Source organism: Protopterus annectens, chromosome 3.part1 (genome assembly GCF_019279795.1).
Source record: "Protopterus annectens isolate FY-2018-M chromosome 3.part1, PAN1.0, whole genome shotgun sequence".
NCBI lineage: Eukaryota > Metazoa > Chordata > Ceratodontiformes > Protopteridae > Protopterus > Protopterus annectens.
Genome location: NC_056732.1, coordinates 1,399,334,433 through 1,399,354,932, shown reverse-complemented (window position 1 = coordinate 1,399,354,932; position 20,500 = coordinate 1,399,334,433). Strand labels below are relative to the sequence as shown.

Sequence of the window (20,500 nt, the reverse complement as noted above, 5' to 3'; positions counted from 1 at the left end):
ATTAGACCAGTTATTGAGTATAATGCCCCATTTGGCATGCACCTCACTAAACACCTGCAACAGCTGGAAAGGCCACAAAAGTACCTTACAAAGAGGATCCTTGGCCCTAAACACATGCCCTACATGCACATACTCAATAAAATCCAGCATTTCTCTGTCTCATATCATCTATTAAGAGGTGATCTCTGCTTGACTTACAAAGCCATGTCTGATCCAGCCCTGTTTAAATGTTACACCTAAAGAAATCCCAATCCCTCCGCACCACATGCACCAGGGACCTCAACCTCATTACCACAATCAACAGAACATGTTGGAGGGACAGGTTTATAATCCAGAGACTGCCCATGCTCTGAAATAGACTTCCCATACATGTCAAGCGGAGCACCTCACTGGCCATTTTCAAGAGAAATCTTGATGGGTGGATGGGAAATAGAAAATTCACCCCAGGGATCACTCCAGTGGCTCTACTTGATAGAGGCACCAGGAACTAATGGTGGAATGATGCCAGGACACTTCTATGGGCTATGTTTGTAAAGACTCCAGGGCTGTTGGCCTAGTACACACCTATGAATCATTGTGACAATTATTTGGAGATGAAGAAGTGCTAGTTCATCGTGCTGCAGTGCCAGTTTTGATGTGAGTTGCTATTGAATGAACATTGAAACATCATCACTTTTTCCCTCCTGTGTAGTAACTGGTCTAAATGTGTGGAAGCTGTTAGAGCTCTGCATAGCCAGAGTGTTCTCCATCATTTTAAACCATGTTTCAGTCATTACACAGATGTCTATGACCGCCACTGAGAGGAGGGTTTGTAAGGAGTGGATTTTCTTATTTAGGCTCCTAGCATCAATCAAGAGCAAATTCATATTTTCCTTCCGTTGCTTTGCTATATTGCTAGATTTAACAGGTTGACATTGCCTAAATAAGGAACTATGGGCTGAACAATGTCTTTGTCAATAATTGAAACCCTAGCATGCCGTTAGTTTAACATCCATTTTTATAAATGTTTTGAATGCTGTACAATAAATCATATTAATAAAACTTTTAAAACTAATGACATTGATTACAACATGGATTTGTTAAAGGTAATTTTTATCATGAAATGTATATAGCATTAGCTAATGGACTAGCTGCTGCAGTTACATTTTTGGACGTGGCAAGAGCTACTGATATGTTACCTCATTCAGCAATAATAGCTGCTTTACAAAGATAAACATTAATACTCAAGGAAATGTTCTACTTATTTACCAGTATATCTGGGTGTTCTTCAGGGATCAGTCCTTGGTCCTATTTTATTTAATATAATTATTGCCACATTATCATTAATTAATAAATAAATAGATCATGTTGGATTACTGGATGAGTAAATAGGGTGATGATTTTAAGACTAGATTTACAATTGTTTTAGCAGAGATTTTGATAACTTGAACAAATAATTACATGGGATAACATCATGGCGAAAAAATGTTATTTTAAGTTTTAGTTCAAATAAATATTATATTAGAACTTTAGAAACTTAGAATAAGTAAACCAGTTTATGCTAATTCATTACCTGTAGCAGAGGCTAAGCAATATAAGGATTTAGTGGTCATTACTGTTAATACCTTTAACTTAAAAACATGTGGAGACAGTATATACCCATGCAATAAAGCAAATTGGTGTCATGAATAAAAACTTTATAATAAGGGATCCAATGGTGGCCACGGTGGTGCAGCGGTTAGCGTTGCCGGCTCACAGGAAGAAGTTCTCCAGTTCGATACTCAGCTGGAGTGCCTTCTGTGTGGAGTCTGCATGTTCTCCCTGTGGTCGCGTGGGTTTCCTCCCACATCCCAAAGACATGCTGTAGGTGGATTGGACACTCTAAATTGGCCCTAGGTGTGAGTGAGTGCATGTGTGTGCCTTCTGTGGAAGGCTGGGTGTCGGGCTAGGAACTCGACACTGTAAAACTCCACTGCCAATCATGAGCGTTCAGGTGATCCGCTGTGGCGACCCTTAACCGGGAAAAAGCCGAAAGAAGAATAAGGGATTCAGAGTGTTTATCCTACCTTTATAAGATATAGATCAGACCAACTATTGAGTACAACAGAATGTTTTTTTTTAATATGTAGAAAAGGTAAACTGAAATAATTTGAGAGGATACAAAGAGTTTTTTCAAGGAAGGCTTTAGAGAATAATTATCCAAGTTATTTGCAGTGCTGTAGATTATTAAATCTTTCAAAAGTGCATTACTGGTACATCAGATAGAAACTTATTTTAGCACGTTTCCGTTCATGTAGTCCAGGGATCTCAAGTCATTACCACCCACATATATTATGACAGAGTCATACCAGTACGACTTCATAGGTTGGTACTAGGCTATCGGCCCTAGGGTCTATACAAGCCTAGCCATAACAATTGCCTGGCTATTTCTTCCCACAATATTTACTTCCAAAACCACCTGTCTAGCAGGGCGACTGACGTGATCCCCAGGGTGAATTTCCTATCTCCCATCCAGTCGTCAAGGTTCCTTTAGAAGAGGGCCAAATAGGCACTCTGCTTGACATGTATGGGCAGTCTATTCCTGAGTCTGGGGAGTCTCTGGGTCAGGACCAGCATGTTTATTCAAGGACTTGAGTGCATATGGAGCTAATGGATTCTGGCAGCAGACAAGCAACTAACCACCACTTGTTCCTTGCTCAGCTTGATAACAGGTACAGTGGAGTCACATTCCAGAAAAACTTTCAAAGTTTTAAGCACATTGACAGAAAAAAATGGCAGGTAGGTATTTATGAAATATACACAAGCACTACACTATAAAACAAATTCCTGCTTGTCCCAAATAAAACCTTTTAGTCACACATTTCAAAGTTTACATAAGCAGTACATATTTTCTTAAAACTTGACGCCAATTATTTAAAAAAAGCTAGAAATAACAGTCCCTGACAGGAAGCTTCCAGTTTTGTGAAACAAAATACTGGATTTCTTAAAGAGGAAATAATGCTTTTAGTCAGAAAATAATTTTAAATAATATTTTCTTAAAAAGGCAGCAGATTCTGTGTCAAATGCTTCCCCAGTGGGTACTTATCTGCCAGAAATGAAGCTTTTCATTGACTGATGTTCCTGTGAGGTCTCTGTACTGCTTCTCTTGAGGCGGCAAAAAAGTACTGAAGAAAGCTTCAGTCTGATTACTGATTTCCCTCCTTATGCGTAGCCAATCAGCAGTCAAAGTGAATCTGTGGAAGGACACCAGAGCTTTGTAAAGCTGGATGGTTGTTGTATTCTGGGTAGGATATAACCCATACAGCCTAAAGACTACTGCAGCAGTGGGAATGATGAACATCAGCATTTGTATACATACTCCATACTTACCTTATTCCATGCATTCAACAGTACATGAGGACACTTCATGGAGCCTGGGCACTGCTGTCAATTTCACAAGGCTCTGGAATGTGTTCTTTTACTGTTAGCAGCCCTAAGCAACTGCAGACATCATTTGTAAATCCCATCCAAAGAATATGTTGTAAACAATGAATCTACTGCAGGATACATGCTGGACAGGATGCTAAACTATGTCAGAATATTACTCGTGAACAAGTTAGGAGCAATAAAGAACCTAGTTAATAAAAACAACATGGCTCTGTCACTGGCAAGAAACATAAGTACATACAAGAAACACAAATGCACAGGATCAGAAGATATAAACTACACACAGATAATAGGCATGGCTTGTTTTCTACTAACACAATGTCTGTACATAAATCAAATGTTTTTGTTGCCCTTAATCAATTAAAAATACTTCTCCAGAAATTCATTCATTTCATTTCAGGTAGTATTTATAACTGAGCAAATCTCATTAGATCTAGCTATCTGCTGTTAGCTGTAACTGAGGAATTTTGTCTGTAACTTGTAAGTTAGTTGCACAATCCATAGGTATCACGTTTACAGTTGTAGGATATTATACATTTGCACCTCATTACAATAAGCACTGAATCATACATCATTACAATAGGTAATTACACATTCAGAACATGTTCAGAAATATATCCATTTAATTAAAGAATAACAGCAAGCATTTTCTTACCAATCTGACACCGAGCACCTTGCCAGTTTTTTGGACATACACATTTGTTGACATCAATACATTTTCCTCCATTCTGACATGGTGGTGTACAGGTAGCTGTGCAAAAAATAAATATTACAAATAATCAGAGAAAATGAAAACCAAACAATAAACATTATGTCTTGGTATATATATATATATATATATATATATATATATATATATATATATATATATTTATATATATATATATATATATATATATATATATATATATATATATATATATATATATATATATATATATATATATATATATATATATATATACTGTATGGTTTACTATCAAATGGTTGTAACTTATAAGATCTAACATTAATTTGTGCGACCCATGTCATCAACACACGAATATTAAATGGTTGATTTCATTGGCAGTTAATTTATGCAAATTAACTGTAGAAAAAAAATGTCGACAACAGGGCAATGGAATGCGTAAGTGCTCCAGAAATCCATCAAATGGACACACATCCAAAGTATTTTTGCTTTTTATTCTATATACGATAAGAACACTGCAGAACTCACCACCAGTAATGGAACACACCTTTATTAACAGACAAAAACGAACGATGAGCGCTTTCACGTACAAAGTACGCTTCTTCAGATCTACTGAACTGAATTCTCATCTCACTTTTTATACATTCAGGTTGAAACCAATTAATCACATAATCAATCAATCATCACATTAAAAGACAAATTCTCTCTAAGCACCTTATAAGAAGCATTGCAAAATTTGTTCTTAAAGAAAAAAGGACTAACATTACCAGTAAGATGTAGGATGTAAAATAGATATCAAGCCTATAACAAATAAAACATGTTAATGTAAATAATATATATGTGTATATTTATAAATAAATATTGGTGGTGAGTTCTGCAGTGTTCTTATCGTATTGACTGTTCTTCCTTGACTGGCAGACTCTTCAGAGACCTTAAGGAGATTTTTATCCACAACTTTTTATTCTATATACTTCGACCCATCTAATTTTCAGTTTGTTGAAACTGAAATAACCGATCCCAGTTAAGCAAAAGTGCGCGCACACACACTCCATATTCTCTAATTCAATAGGCAAAATATGGAATCTCTTACCACAAGACCTTACTACCCTAACTTCTCTCCCACTATTTAAAGCTAACCTCAAACTTTTCTTCTCTAACCACTGGCTATGCTCTTGCAACAACCCTGACTAAACGTTTTTTTTCTAATTATCTGATACCCTCAAAACACAATATTCTCTACTATAACCCTCCATGTAACTTTCTTTAAACTTTTCTTTCTTTCTTAATTCCTAACTCTGTTATTCCAGAGTACCTCTCACCATGTATCTTTGTTCTAGTCATTTTTTTTAGTCATTTTTATGTATCGGTGTCCCAATCGTGTTTTTAAAGTCATTTTTTTAGTAAAATTACTTTTTCTGATTCTGTAACATTCTATCTTAGCACTATTCTCAAATATCTGAATTTTTATGTTTATTGTTCTTAAGTCTATCTTAGGCTATTTTTCAATCCTTCTTTATAGATGTTTTGCATGTTTTAATATGTTTTTAACTGGAGCTTTTCTCCCCGGACGTCCACTGAAAATGGACATGTATCCAGCTGGACTAGCCTGGTCAACAAATGTAAAATAAAATAAAAAAAAATAAAAATAAAAATATAGCAAAACTACTCAGTGTAATGATTTTTGCAAATGTGCTTATTCATTTAAATGTGCGTATTCGTTTAAATGCACTTTTGCTTAACTGGGATGGGTTACCTCAGTTTCACCAAACTGAAACTTGAATGGGTTGAACTAGACCTATATATATATATATATATATATATATATATATATATATATATATATATATATATATATATATATATATATATACATACACACATCATAATCTCCTTTAAAAGAAAACTAAAACAACATCTCACTGATAACCCCAGCTGCATATGTAACACATATCCGCAGCCTCCTTAATCTAGCAAAACTGTTCCACGTAGTAAATATACTTATGCATATGTTATGCTGTTACACCATACGAGTTATCCCTAATCTTTAGTATCCTAGTCCAAACATCAATACAACCATCTTAACACATTTTCTCTTCTCTGTCACTTTCTGCTTTTAATACTACCATTAAATATATGCCACCTATAATCTACTTATTCCCTCTACTTAGCTGTAAGATTCTAACTATATCTGTCTTACCTTTATGTTTAACTCTCCAGTTCTATCTTTACCTTTTCCTACTCCCACCCAAAAAAAAAAATAAGCTTTATTGTTAAATATTTCTAACTGTATAATTTTCCTACATGCTAATGTTCTATTGTTACTGTATTGTGCCTTTTTACAACATATTTGCTGTTTCGATAGTTTTCTGTGTTATTTCACTTGTTTTAATTATAATTTTGTTTTCTTACAAATTCATGTAATGATTTTCATGTAGCTTGGGAGCTTTTCTTCCCGGGCCTCCACTGAAAATGGGTCTCAACCCAGTGGATTTTCCCAGTCAACAAATGTCAATATTAATAATAACACACACACACAAAAACACACACACAAATACACGCACACACACACACACACACACACACACACACACACACACACACACACACACACACACACAGACGCACACACACACACACACACACACACACACACACACACACACATGCACTCACTCTATAGTAGACTATTTATTATTCGGATTACAAGATAAAGTACAGTTTTGTACCTACCGTAGATGTTCGAGTGTATACACTGCTGCAGTCATTACACTTGGGTTATCCTGCCATCAGGCGGTTTCCCAGTCAGCCTGAGTTCCAAAGTCTAGGTCCGGCGTCGGTTGCTGTTGCCTCCTCCCTGACATCAGTGCGACAGGGGTATATAAGATGCAGCTGATGCCATTTTCTTCAGTTTTTCTTGCCCCAGATGTCAGGTGCCCCCAAATGGATAGGCAATTCAAATTGCTAATAAAACATAGATAGGAAAGGCAAACAACAACTTTTAGTTACCAGCAAATACTCCCCATAAGTAGTAAAGGGTAGAAGACATAGGTATGTACCAGCAAGTAAGAGGGGAAGGAGGGAGGGTAACCTGGACTGCAGCAATGTATACACTCGAGCATCTACATTTATGGTAGGTACAAAACTGTACTATGTTCATCGTGTTACACTGCTGCAGTCATTACACTTGGGTAGAATCCCAAAGCTGAGGTAGGGTGGCTGGTTCTATAATGCATTAGGTGTGGCTATAAAGCCCTGCAGCACAGCAGGGGCGAAGCCAGCTCTGGATTTAGAGTATAAAGGCAGATGGTAATGCTTGGTGAAGGTATGCACAGAACTCCATGTTGCTGCTTCCAAAATGTCATTGGTAGGCACTCCTCTGAGGTAGGCAGTTGAAGTAGCTGTTGCCCTGGTGGAGTGAGATCTAATGCTGCTAGGTATAGGTTTCCCATGGTATGTGTAGCAGAAACGTATGCAATGTCCTATCCATTTTGAAATAGTCTGTTTTGAAATGGCTTTACCCTGTGCTCCTGCAGCATATGCTATCAGTAATTGCTCAGATTTTCTGAAAGCTTTAGGTTTGTCCAAGTAGAAGTGTAACTGCCTGTGAATGTCCAAGGAATGCAGTAGTCTCTCCCCTTTATTCTATGGTTTTGGATAAAAAGTTGGCAAGTGAATAGTTTGGTTCAAAGCCACACTTGAAACCACCTTTGGCATAAACGTAGGGTTAGTTCTTAAGGACACCCTGTCCTGGTGGAAAATGAGGAAAGTTTCCACTGCCATTAGTGCCTGTAATTCTGAAACTCTTCGAGCTGATGTTATTGCCAGGAGCAGAGCAGTTTTCCAAGAAATATATTTTAATTCTGCTGTGTTAGCTGGCTCAAAGGGAGGTAAAGTTAATTTTTCCAAAACAAAATTGAGGTCCCAAGTTGGAGTGGGTGCTCTACGGGGCGGTCTTATGTTTTTAGCACCTCTGAGGTACTGTTTTAGCAACGGATTAGAGAAAATTGGAGGATCCATGTTGTAATGAGCAGAGATGGCAGAGGCGTGGATCTTGATGGATGAAAAATAGAGGCCTTTGTCCAGCATCTCAGTTAAATATTGTAGAATCTGAGGAATGTTTGGGACAAGAGGGTCAAGGCTGTGAGCCTGGTTCCAGGCACAGAATCTCTGCCATTTATCCGAATAGGCTTTCCTGGTACTAGGCTTTCTGGCCTCCAGAATGACATCCATAACAGCTTTGGAGAGAGGCATTGCTTGCTTGAATAAGGAATTTTCCATGAAGCTAGGTTTAAGGTCTTTAGCTTACTGTGAAGTATCTGATTGTTGTGCTGAGTCAGCAGATGTGGGATTTGAGGCAATATCCAGGGTGGTTCTTGTGCTAAATTCTTTAAGATTGGGTACCAGTGCTGGCGTGGCCAGTCTGGAGCAATCAGGATCACCTTTGGCTCTTCTTGCCTGGCTTTTATGAGAACCTTTGGAAGGAGAGGTAGTGGAGAGAAAGCGTATACTTGTAGGTTTTTGCAGCTGAATGAGAGGGCATCCACTTTCCATGCTTGTGGATGGTAACTCTTTGTGCAGAATTTCTGTAGCTGGCAGTTTATTGGGGATGCAAACAGATCTATGTCCGGGCTCCACCATTTCTGTGTTATCATTCTGAATATCTGTGGATTCAATTCCCATTCGTGGGGAACCATGATGTTTCTGCTTAAGTCGTCTGCCAGTGTGTTTTTCTCTCCTGGCAGGAATTGTGCTTGCAGATGAACTTGATAGTTCAGAGCTGTGTTCCACAAGGTCATGGCTTGTCTGCAGAGGGGGTAGGAGTGAGTGCCCCCTTGCTTGTTTATGTACCACATATATGTGGTGTTGTCTGTCTTTAGTAGTAGTTGTCCTGGATGCAGCAGGTCCTTGAAAGCTATAAGGGCATTTTGTACAGCTAACATCTCTTTTTGATTGATGTGAAGATGCCTTTTTTCTGCGGGCCACTTGCCCTGAATACATTTTCCTGCCATGTGTGCTCCCCAGTCATAATCTGATGCATCTGTTGTCAGTGTTTGCCTGGCTGTGGGTTGAGTAAAAGGCTGTCCCTTGTTGAGGTGACAAGCTTGAGCCCACCATCGAAACTCCTGTTGAAGGCAAGGAATTAGTTGTATAACTATTTCCAACCTTTGACAGTGTTGAGACCATACACTCTTTAAGTACCATTGTAGTTTCCTCATATGCAGTCTGGCATATGGAATTAGTAGTATACAAGATGCCATGTAACCCAAGGCCTGCAGAATTTTTCTTGCAGGGAGTTGGGTTTTTGTTGCCATCAATTGAAAGTATTCAGTCAGTTGTCCTTGCTTGTCTGGCATGAGATAAGCCATCTGGGCCATTGTGTTCAAGCTGGCACCCAGGAATATTATCTCTTGTGAGGGCACATGTTTTGATTTCTTTTCATTTACTGTGTACCCCAGGCAACTTAATAACTGTTTTACAAATGCCAGATGCTCTAGAAGAATGTCCTTGCTCTCTGGTTGAATCAGGCAGTCGTCCAGGTACGGATAAATTTGAATTCCTTTCTGTCTGCAAAATGCAATTACTGGTGCCAGGCACTTTGTGAAGACCCTGGGTGCAGTAGATAAGCCAAAGGGCAGTGCAGAGAATTGATAGTGCATTGAACCTGCTATGAATCTGAGGTATCTTCTGCACTTTTGTCTGATAGGGGCATGCAGGTATGCCTCCTTGAGGTCCAAGGTCACGAGGCAAGCTTTATTGCCCAGCATGGGAAGAAGCTGCTGTAGTGTCAAAATTTTGAATTTCTAAACATCCAGGTAAGTGTTTAGAGAAGAAAGATCCAGAATGGGCCTCCAGGCTTTGTCCTTTCTGGGAACCAGAAAGAGTCTTGAATAAAATCCTTGTCCTTGCTCTTGTGGTGGTACCTCTTGAATACCTCTCATTTCCATGAGTGCTTTAATTTGTTTTTGAGCCTCTGCCCATTGATTTGGTGGCAGATTTGGCATTCCTTTTAAACTTGGCAGAGTGTGAAAGTGGAACCTGTAACCTTGAGATACAATGTTGAGAACCCATTTGTCTTTGGTGATCCAATGCCAATTGTGATAGAAAAGTGCTAGTTTTCCTCCCAAGGGGGCTGCCAAAAGAGAGTTGTTTGGCAGCTGTAATGGGAAGTCATTAAGGCTGCTTTTTATATGGTTGGGGCCTGTCTTCCCCTTCTTTCTGGCCTGGTGCACTCCATTGTCGAGGCCTGTAAGGACCTTGTGGTTGACCTTTACCTCTCGGACATCTGTATTTGCCCCTTTGAGGTCTGTTTGTAGCCGGAAAGGACCAATTCTTTGTTGGCCAATTTCTGCTAAATCTTGGTGGCTGAACCTGTAAGAAATCCTTTACTGTTTGCATAGATTTTGCCTTATCCACCATTTTCTTTAATACCTCTTCTTCACTCCAAATAACACATCCTGCTGTAAAGGTGCCTCCAATAATTTTGCTTTAACAACTGTAACTGCTGCTCTACAGGAGGCCTCTAAAGAATCAAAACCACATTGCAAAGTATGCTTTCCTACTTGTTCAGCTGCATGCAATAAATCCTGCATTTCTTTAAAATTAGGAGGATCTGAATCTGGAAGCATTTTTTGTTTTAACTGAGACATCAAAAATTGCTGATATTTTAGCATGTGAAACTGGCAGTTTAAGGCTCTCATTGCAAAGGTTGCAGACGTATATACTTTCTTTCCCCATCTGTCTAGTGCTCTGGAATCTCAGTCAGAGGGGACTGGATTTTTTGCTGATAAGGCCTTAATCCCTTTGGATCCCTGAGAAATAGTTTCAGGGACAGCAACAGGGCTTTTATACAGAAATTTTTTGTGTGAGTCAGGGACTCTGTAGTATCTATCAGGTTTAACTGGGGCTGGAGGTAAGGAGTCAGGATTTAAGCTGGATTCAGTACACACATCATCCACAATGTCTAACACTGGTGGAATAGCAAGGGGTCTGTGTTGAGGTAATAAAAGGAAGTCTCTGAGCCTTTTCTTGGATTCAGAGTAATCCTGGCCTTCCCAATGGAAATGCTCCCTCATGGTATGTAAGGTTTCCCCAAAGGAGTAGTCCTCAGGTGGAGAGGCTGATGGAATTAATTCCTCAGCATCAGAGTCCTCATAAGGGGGTAAAGAATATCCTATGTCTGAGGATGAATCTGAAGAAATGGACACCTGGTCGGATGAGTCATAGTCTGCATCCTGTCTGGGCCTTTTATCAGGAGGGGGATGGGACCCCCTGATCAGACAGATTATGTCTTCGGCCATTTTGAGCATTTGTTTCTTAGGCATGGAGGCCTGTCCTGGAGAATGCTGTATTTGTTTCTTTGTTATTAAAGCAGGCTTAGACTTAGCAGGGTGTTTAAGGGTAAACTGAGTAGGTCTGAAAACACCCTCTGAAGCTTCAGGTTGCACAGCTACTCCGGATCCCTCTGAAGGGTTAGCCTAAGTAGGCTGAGAAAGTTGTGCATCTGAAGGCCCAGCCATCTCCACGTGGGAGTTGGAGGTGGCCTGTGGTTATGCAGAAGCGGTCGTCAGGGGCTGCGAAGGCGCCTCGCTGAAAACCGGAGAACCGGCGACCGTCCTAGAAGAGGCTTCGTCGTCAGGTTTGGGCCTTGGATGCCTGTCCTTGTCTTTGCGCTTTTTATGTATTCCAGTCATCGGAAGTTCCGACGGCATGGTGTAATTAAATTTTCTGCCAAAATAATGTCGGGCAAAATCAAACCGACGTTTAATAGCGCGCTTGTTAAACCTAGCACAAAACCGACAACCAGTGACGTCGTGGTCTGGGCCTAGGCATGGGATACAATAGGAATGGAAATCCTTATGAGGTATTTGCTTCCCACAAGAAATACAGTTATTAACTTTTACTGACATTGGTCTGAGGCAAGAAAAAGTTTCCCCAATGGGGTACTTAGCTTTGTGGAAGACTTCGGTTCTGAATTTTTAATGAAAATCTCAGGAGTCGGCCGACCGGCACTTGCGAACTGCTTTTACTTCGGGCACTGCGCGGCAAGAAAGACTGAAGAAAATGGCGTCGGCTGCATCTTATATACCCCTGTCACACTGATGTCAGGGAGGAGGCGACAGCAACCGATGCCGGACCAAGACTTTGGAACTCAGGCCGACTGGGGAACCGCTTGACGGCAGGATAACCCAAGTGTAATGACTGCAGCAGTGTAACACGATAAATATCCAAGATCCCATCTGCCTGAGTTGATAATAAATCAGGTGGAAGTAAAATATCCCAGGGCACCTATTGAAAAGAGTAAGTGAAGTTTCCCATGCCCTGACCAAATTTCCTCTTGTAGTATAAACACCACCTTGGTCCTCCTCGGAAAAAAGGCTACTAGCTTAGTGGGACTAACTTGGTAAATAAATAAATAAAGAATGAATAAATGAATGACTGAATGAATGAATGAATGAATGAATGAATGAATGAAGACACTGTTCCTTGCTCTAGAACCAGGATAAACTGATTGCGCTGTTTCTACCTTAGTTACAACCCTGCCAATACTTATTTACTTCAAATGTTTTATTGCACTAATATTTATTTTATTTCAGTCATACAAGAATTTATTCAAGCAAGTCAGATACTGTGCAGTGCTGTACTTCTGCAGTCTGACTAAATGGGAGGTCAGCCATGTTGTCTTCCTTCAGTTGCAAGCCTCATAACACTTAGTATGCTCAGGTAATATGTCAACTGTCTGATGCTCAAAGACAATAAACTGTTGCTTAACCCTGTCACAAATGATCTGTGACAGATGTAAATATTTAAAGGAAAACTTCTCCTCTAGCTAGGGTCAAACAAAAAAGCTTCTTCAAAGCTGATTACAGCTTCCTGAGGGATGGTATAAACAGCTTCACTTCATAGCCCCCTCCCTCAGTAGGAACTGGCACCAATGTCCAGGTCTACACCAAAATACTACATGAGCATTTATATAGATGCATGGAATCAGAAATACCCGACAGGACAAAATCATCCTCCGCAAGGAAGAATAAACCTGTGTGATGGACATCTGCAATAAATAAACTCTATAACAAAAGGAAAAAAATGCTGTCCAGGACCAAGAAGAAGCAGGTACCCAATTGGAAGCAATCTCTCCTTATTCTGGACATGCAAATAAGAGCACTAGTGAAATCCTACAAAGCAAACTTCGAGTCCATATTGGCCATATCTACTAGAGACAATCATAAGGCCTTCTTCACATGTCTGCAGTCTCAAGGGAAGCACCCAGATCTGCTCAGAACTGGAGGTCAAGGACACCACATATGCAAATGCTGTAGATATAGCCAACCTGCTAGCTGACAGATTCAGTGAAAACTTCACCCCTCTTTCCCCCCATCAGTGAATCAAGACATCCCCAGTACCTTCCCTTTTCCCCTTATATTTAGGGAACAGGCCATCACTGCCCTCTCAAAAGCAAAAAAATACAGCCTCCATGGGACCCGATAACCTCTCAGGCTGCATCCTACATGAACTCAGGCAGGAACTTGCAGCACCATTAGGTGCCCTATTTAACAAATGCCTGAGTACTGGCTTCATCCTAACTGAGTGGAGAACTGCCACTGTCATCCCTTTGCACAAAGGTGGAACATCCACCGATTTCGAAAATTATAGACCCATCAGCCTAACTAGCCTGATCTGCAAGGCCATAGAACAGATTATCATGGACCTCATTAACAAGGACATTGGCAACCTCCAAACAATTGATCCCACAGAGTTTGGATTTGTCAAGTGGAGGTCATGTCTGTTAAATTTGGTCCACTTCTTTGAGAGAGTTACCAAAGTCATGGACAAGGGTAAGAGTGCACACCACCTAAGTTGACCTGGCTAAAGCCTTTGTCACTATTCTCCACTCAGGCATAATATTTAAAATCTCTCAACTAGGTATCAATCTGTATCTTACCAGATGGCTATCAAACTTGCTCACTGATGGAACCCACCTAGTCAAAGTAGAGGAAGCCACCTCGAGAAGTAGACCCATAATGAGTGGCATACCCAAGGGATCATCTTGGGGCCACTTGCTATTTGAGATGCACTTTTCTGAGGTACAGGCCAAAACCAGTGGGCTATGGCTCACCATGTTTGCAGATGACTGCAAACTGGGCACTGTTATCAATTACCCTAGTGATATGGACATCCTCCAAGAGGGTCTCACCCAAACAAATGACTGGTGCCAGAAACATGGCCTCAAGCTGAATACCAAAAAAAAATGCATCATCATCCCTTTTGGGGAGAGTGACATACCCACAAATTATCACATTAATACCAATGTCCTAAGCACATAATCAGTAATGAGGGATTTGGTCACTGAGGTTGATAGTAACCTGACGTTTAACCACTATGTTGCTTCCATTGTGTGGAAAGCTTTCTATGTGGCTGACCATATAAGTAAGGGTATCTCAACCAGGAACAAGGAGGTCATAACATCCCTGTATTATTCTCTTATTAGGCCCATTATTGAAAACAATGCCCCTTTCAGCATGTACCTCACAAACCACATGCAGCACCAGGAGAATCCAGGACCTCAAACATCTACTATACATAGACAGACTAAAAGCCCTGTCCCTCTACTCAGTTTCATACAGACTCCTTAGAGGTTACCTCTGTCTGGCATACAAAACAATCTGTGACCCTGCCTTGATGGGTCTACTGCATATCTACAAGTCAAGCTCCACTCGAGTAACCCACAAGTGTGACCTCAACCTGGTCTGTAATATCAGTAGGACTTGTTGGCGGAACTGACTCCTCCATCTGTTGAATAGACTCCCTCTCCACATCAAGCAGAGTACCTCATTATCCCTTTTTAAGCGCAACCTGGATATCTGGATAGGAAACAGAAAATGCACCCCTGGGATTCCACCTGTGTCCCCGTTGGACAGGGGCATTGGGTGCTGGCTTGTCTAAACATGGGGTAAACTCTTGGCTAGGCTTATAAGGGCCTCAGGGCTATCTTAAAATGTAAAGTAGTATAAATAACAAACATTTAAAGTTTAAAGCTTAGCATTTCAATACTGTGATGCTGCTTTTGTAAATTTGTCAAGAGGTGACAACTGCCTTTGAGCCATTGACTGATCTAATTGCTCTGTTTTGCTATGAAATGCATGACTACACTGGAAGCAGCAGTGATTCAGTGTGTATAACTTCTCTTTCTCTTTGCAATAAAGACAATGGAAAACAGTTTCACACATCCCTGTCTTGTTTACAGCAGCCTGAGCTCCTGACTACAGATTTCTCTATGTCTGTGGTATGTCATGCAAGTGTAGATAAATTCCTCTGCAACTCATGTGATAAGTTAAGCTTAAAAAAGTGGGTGGTCTTTCCCTTCCTTTGATATCAAAACGAGGAACTGAAAGTTTTATAAAGTACAAGCAGGTTTCAGGTACCTACACAGTACTGGAATCCTATTGTAGGGAGAAAAGCAACCTAAGAGTTGAGTTAAACTGTAGAAGGTAGACTTTTCCTTAACTAAGAGGGAGATAAAACTATGTCATTAGAGCACAGTCTGTGAGTACCACATACCTCCTCAGCACTCCACATGAGTACTTAGAAAATATATGCTGTGGCTTTAAAAAAATCATTGACTAAACTTCCAAGGTCAAACAAATCTAGAATTCAGTGGAAATCAAATACCACAACACCTACTACCACATCCATAGCTGAGAGTCACCAGGAAAAATATTACCCCCAAACCCAGCATACACAAACCCTCTGCAAATAAAAATGAAGTTGTGGTGGGTGACTTCTTTCTCAGGCATATAGAATCTACTCTCACAAGGCTGGACAAAAAATAGGGTGACAATGAGCTGTCTTTCAGGTACCAATATCTCTGACATTGCAAGGGCCCTCAAGACCCACCAAATAACTATGACTACAAGATGGTGGTAGTCCATCTGGGTGTAAACTACTTAGCATGTAAAACCTGAGGGATACACAGTGAGACATTTACAAGCTCTCCATGCATGTCACAAATGCAGGAAAACACTGGGTGTTGAGAGGAATCTATCTTTTTCCAAGAATGATGCCGAGGTATTCAGTTGGCTGAACCAATGGTGTAATTTAAAAGGAATCAAATATGTGTTAGCATGGGATGAGTTGCTGCATAGTTCAACTTACTTCACCAAAGACAGCTTACACCTCTCATTCCAAAGCTTTGGCATACTGAGTAAAACCCTTGCTGCCCCGATATTTCCTTAATTAAGCAGAGTTATGTTAATGGACCTCCCAGCCTAAAAAACAAAACAAATCAAGACTGTACAATATCGAGGTAGTGCTGTTTAACTCTAGGAGTCTAAATAACAAACTACCTGCTTGCATTTGGAGCACATTCATGTGAGTTATACTGAAGCCTGCTTTAAAAATACAGAAAGCACCCCCTCTGTACCAAGGTTTGTGCCTATTATGCCTTTAAATCCAGTGGGAGCTGTGGTAGAGTATCCACATTTGTTAAAGACCATGTTACCTCAATGCAGATTCCTAGAGATCCACAAACCAAGCTTACTAAGACACAAATCACACTAAATAAAACTAGCTATCAGATCATTGCTTATCACAGGACTCCCTTGATGCCCCACCCCCTAAAAAATCATTCTGGATTTTACTTCAGGTACACAGGAACTCCATCATCCTGGGAGACTTTAACTACAAAATGATAAACTGGCATTCCTATACCTTGAATGTATGTTATGCCCCAAAATGCTGTTATTTCATAGACAAAAACTCCTTGGACAAATAGTCAAAGAACCCACAAAAGGATAAAATATTCAAGACCTTGTCCTTAAAAATATAGCATCATGATGCACTACCCTGGTAATATACCCTTCCCCTGTTAAGTCGGACCACAAACTGGTAACCTTCTTCAAAATCCCCAAATTATTAGATGTAAATACTAATTTCCTATTATTCTATGCTGAAATCTTAAAAATTCAAGTATAACTGTAATCCCCAAAAAGTTGAAATGGCTAGTAGCTCTATAGTCACCTACATACAGTAAATGTATTATCCGGAGTGGCTCTACCAGAACTGAGCAGAGCAGCCTGGTGGCCCACATACATGAATAAATTCTTAGAATATACTGCAGAATTAAAGGCCCACAAATCAAGGTCAACATCAAAACATTGAAAGTAGTGAAAAATACCATCAGGAAACAAAGGCTTCACACAAAATTAGTCTACCATTAGAGGCTAAGGATGATTACAAATCCTTCTTTACTTACTTTAGGGAATTAAGAAATATCACCCAACATTGCTCCAACCTTAGTCAAAATGGCAGTAGCTTCTGCAAATATACTGGTTAGCAAATTCAGTGCAAATTTCACTCCTGAGACAGTTATACAAAACCCATATATTCCAAAGGTTCTCAGACCCAGAATCATCACAAAAGAACACTTGCTAAAAGTACTTACCAAGAAAAGCAATTATATATGTCCTCCAGGGGACTTGATAACATAACCGTCTGTATGCTGAACAGCACTAAACATGAGCTGATGGACCTGTTCCTGCAGCTATTCAACATGAACTTAGCCACTGGCTTTGTCCCTTTGGTATGTGATGCCACTTCACAAGGGCAGCCTCACCACAGACCATGGAAACTACAGACCCATTAGCCTGACAAGCCTTTTCTGCAAGACCACAGGATAGGGTCATAACTGACCTGATAAGGTATGTTATTAAACATCTTATAAGAATTAACTCCCAGCATTTTGGCTTTTTTCAGGGTAGATCCTGCCTAATGAAATTAGTAAACTTCTTTGAGAGCATGACACAAGCCATAGACAGCAGTCTTGTTGTACATAAAGCATGTCCTGACTTCACCAAACATTTTATACCATACCACATTCAAACATTACTAACAAGCTAAATGTGCTCCAAACTGATTCCTGTGTCATTAGGTTAATTGCAAATTGGCTGAGGGACAGAACCAGTACAATGAGGATAGCAGTTGCATCATCAGAGAGCATAAAGTTAAGCAGCGGAGTGCCTCAGGGATCCATACTAGGGCCATTGCTGTTCAGCATATACTTCCCTTATTGTCAAATCAAAAATGGAGATCACTGGTTAACCAAGTTTGTGAATGAAACTGGGTGTCATCCTCAAATTCCCTTTTGACATGTGAAGGCTACAGCTTGAACTCACACACTTAGCTGGTGCACAGAAAATGGACAAAAACTAAATGCTAAACAGTGTAATATCGCTGCATTTGGTAAACGATTCCTCAACCCAGATTACAGTATAAACAACACCCCACTCCAAAATGAAGATATTTGGGAGATACTTTTGAACATAGGTAGATACATCCCTCTCCTTTAATTACCATGTTGTAACACTGTTTAGAAAATCCTTCTACTTGATGCAGCTGATCACAAAAGGCATATACTGAAGATCCAGAGAAGTTCTTACCTCTCTATATTCTGGACTGATGAAGCTTGTCATAGAATACAGTGCCCATTTTAGAACGTATCTTGTTAGAGACAACAGAGGTTCATAACACAAAAGATAACTGGCCTAAAAGACTTGAGCTACCAGGAGAGGCTGGAGGCCCTGTCACTGTATTCAGTGTTCTATACACTCCTTAGGGGACAACTTGTGGCTTGCTTTTTGGGCTATTAGCAATCCGGCAGTTTGAGGCTTCTTATATCTCCACAAATCAAACAGTCCAGCAAACACTCGGACCTGAGGCAGCGTCAGCAAATAAAGAAATCAGAGTTATGAAATAACTACCCCTCCTTTGGAATAAACTTCCACCCCATAATAAGCAATGTGACACTCCATCTTCCATCAAAAAGGAGTGTGAGAATTGGTTGGGCATTCACAAATTCATCCCCAGAATAATTTGCTTATCACTTCTTGAAAAAGAAGGTAAGGTCTAAGGGTGGGTGCTGGTTCATAGGTAAATACTAGGCTATCAGTCTGCCAGCTGTTACAAGCCTAGCCAACAACCAGAGATCAGAATCAAACTGTACTTTGCATCTGTGAAGTTAAGACCGTAACCATTATGTCAACTCTTATAAAGGTTAAATGGCCACATGGCCCAGCTGCCTTGTGCAGTCTGTCTAGACACACACACACACACACACACACACACACACACACACACACACACACACACACACACACACACACACTCACTCAAACTGGTCAAAAGCAGACTCACATTTTAATCAATATGATCATTTATTATGTTGGAGTAGAATTAAACGTCTAAATCATAGTTAACAATGAATATTGCACTATTTCAAATCAGTATTTTATGCTTCTTTTCACATTATTATGATTTAAACTGACAATGAGCAAAAGTCAAAGCATCTTCTTCAAGGGTGATTTTAGAACTACATTTTAGGGTAGTGACTCAGAATTTCAGTATTTTATGGATCTTTTTAGATGATATCAGGATTTAAACTGTCAGCTTGCAAGTCAAAGCATCTTTTTCATGGGAGACTTCAAAGCTACATTTTAGGTTAGTGATTCAGAATCTTGTATGCAATTCAACATCGGGATAGCCAGACAATGCCTGCTTTAGAAAACTTATCATCCTGAAACAGCTATTATAGAAGATGTCACATAAATAGAAGTTATGTCCTTACCATAACGTTCCATCTGTGTTGTCGATTTTCATTCATTCTTGACTGTTGGATTTTGGTTCCGTCCTCGGAATCGACTCAGCCGTTATATCAAGCTCAGGCCAGGCAGAAATTCCCAAGCTAAGGGTACCCATAGTGCCTCTTTCCTTCCCCTCAGATCAAGCCTTGCCTGTAGAATAGGAAAAAAGTGTTGAAGCTTTGTCTGAGCAGCTACCCTACTAGAAAACCAGGATTTGTTCCAAACCTTCAGGAGTCTTGGAGTGGGTAGGTGGGTGGGATGTCAAGAATGAATGAGGATCAACAACACAGATGAAACGTTATGGGAAGAACATAACTTCTTTACATGATGTTGTCAATCTGCATTCATTCTTGACTGTTGGGACTGAGTCCCTAGCTACGTTATGTCCCGGGAGGCCCTAAGGAAGGGTACTCCTGAGCACCATAGCCAAAGGATGCTCTTCCCCTCAAGACCATGTCCAATTTGTAATGAGTGATAAAAGTATGTGGAGTAGCCTAAGTTGCCACTGCACAGATGTCATTCATAGAGGGTCTAGAATAAAAGGCTACTGAAGTAGAACCTGATCTGGTAGAATGGGCCCTGACTTTTATTGATAAGTTTAGCTTATTTTTGGTTATAAACAAAGGTGATGCAGTTTCTCAACCATTTCAATAAAGTAACTTTAGAAACTGTTTTGCCCAGCTGAGAACCTGAATAGGCAGGAACAGTCGGTCCAATTTCCTAAACGATTTTGTTCTGACCAAATAAAAATGTAATTGTCTGTGTACATTCAACA

General features: G+C 40.0%; 1 protein-coding gene across 2 annotated transcripts in view; it reads right to left on the bottom strand.

Moving 5' to 3' along the window:
* The window catches only part of LOC122798485 (fibrillin-2-like), a 1,115,712-nt gene that overhangs the window by 241,883 nt on the left and 853,329 nt on the right, over window positions 1–20,500 (bottom strand). For both annotated transcript variants that reach the window (XM_044067451.1, XM_044067452.1), the window contains one exon: window positions 4,061–4,156. In XM_044067451.1, coding sequence (XP_043923386.1) covers window positions 4,061–4,156 — 96 coding nt within the window. The remainder of the gene's footprint in view (window positions 1–4,060; window positions 4,157–20,500) is intronic.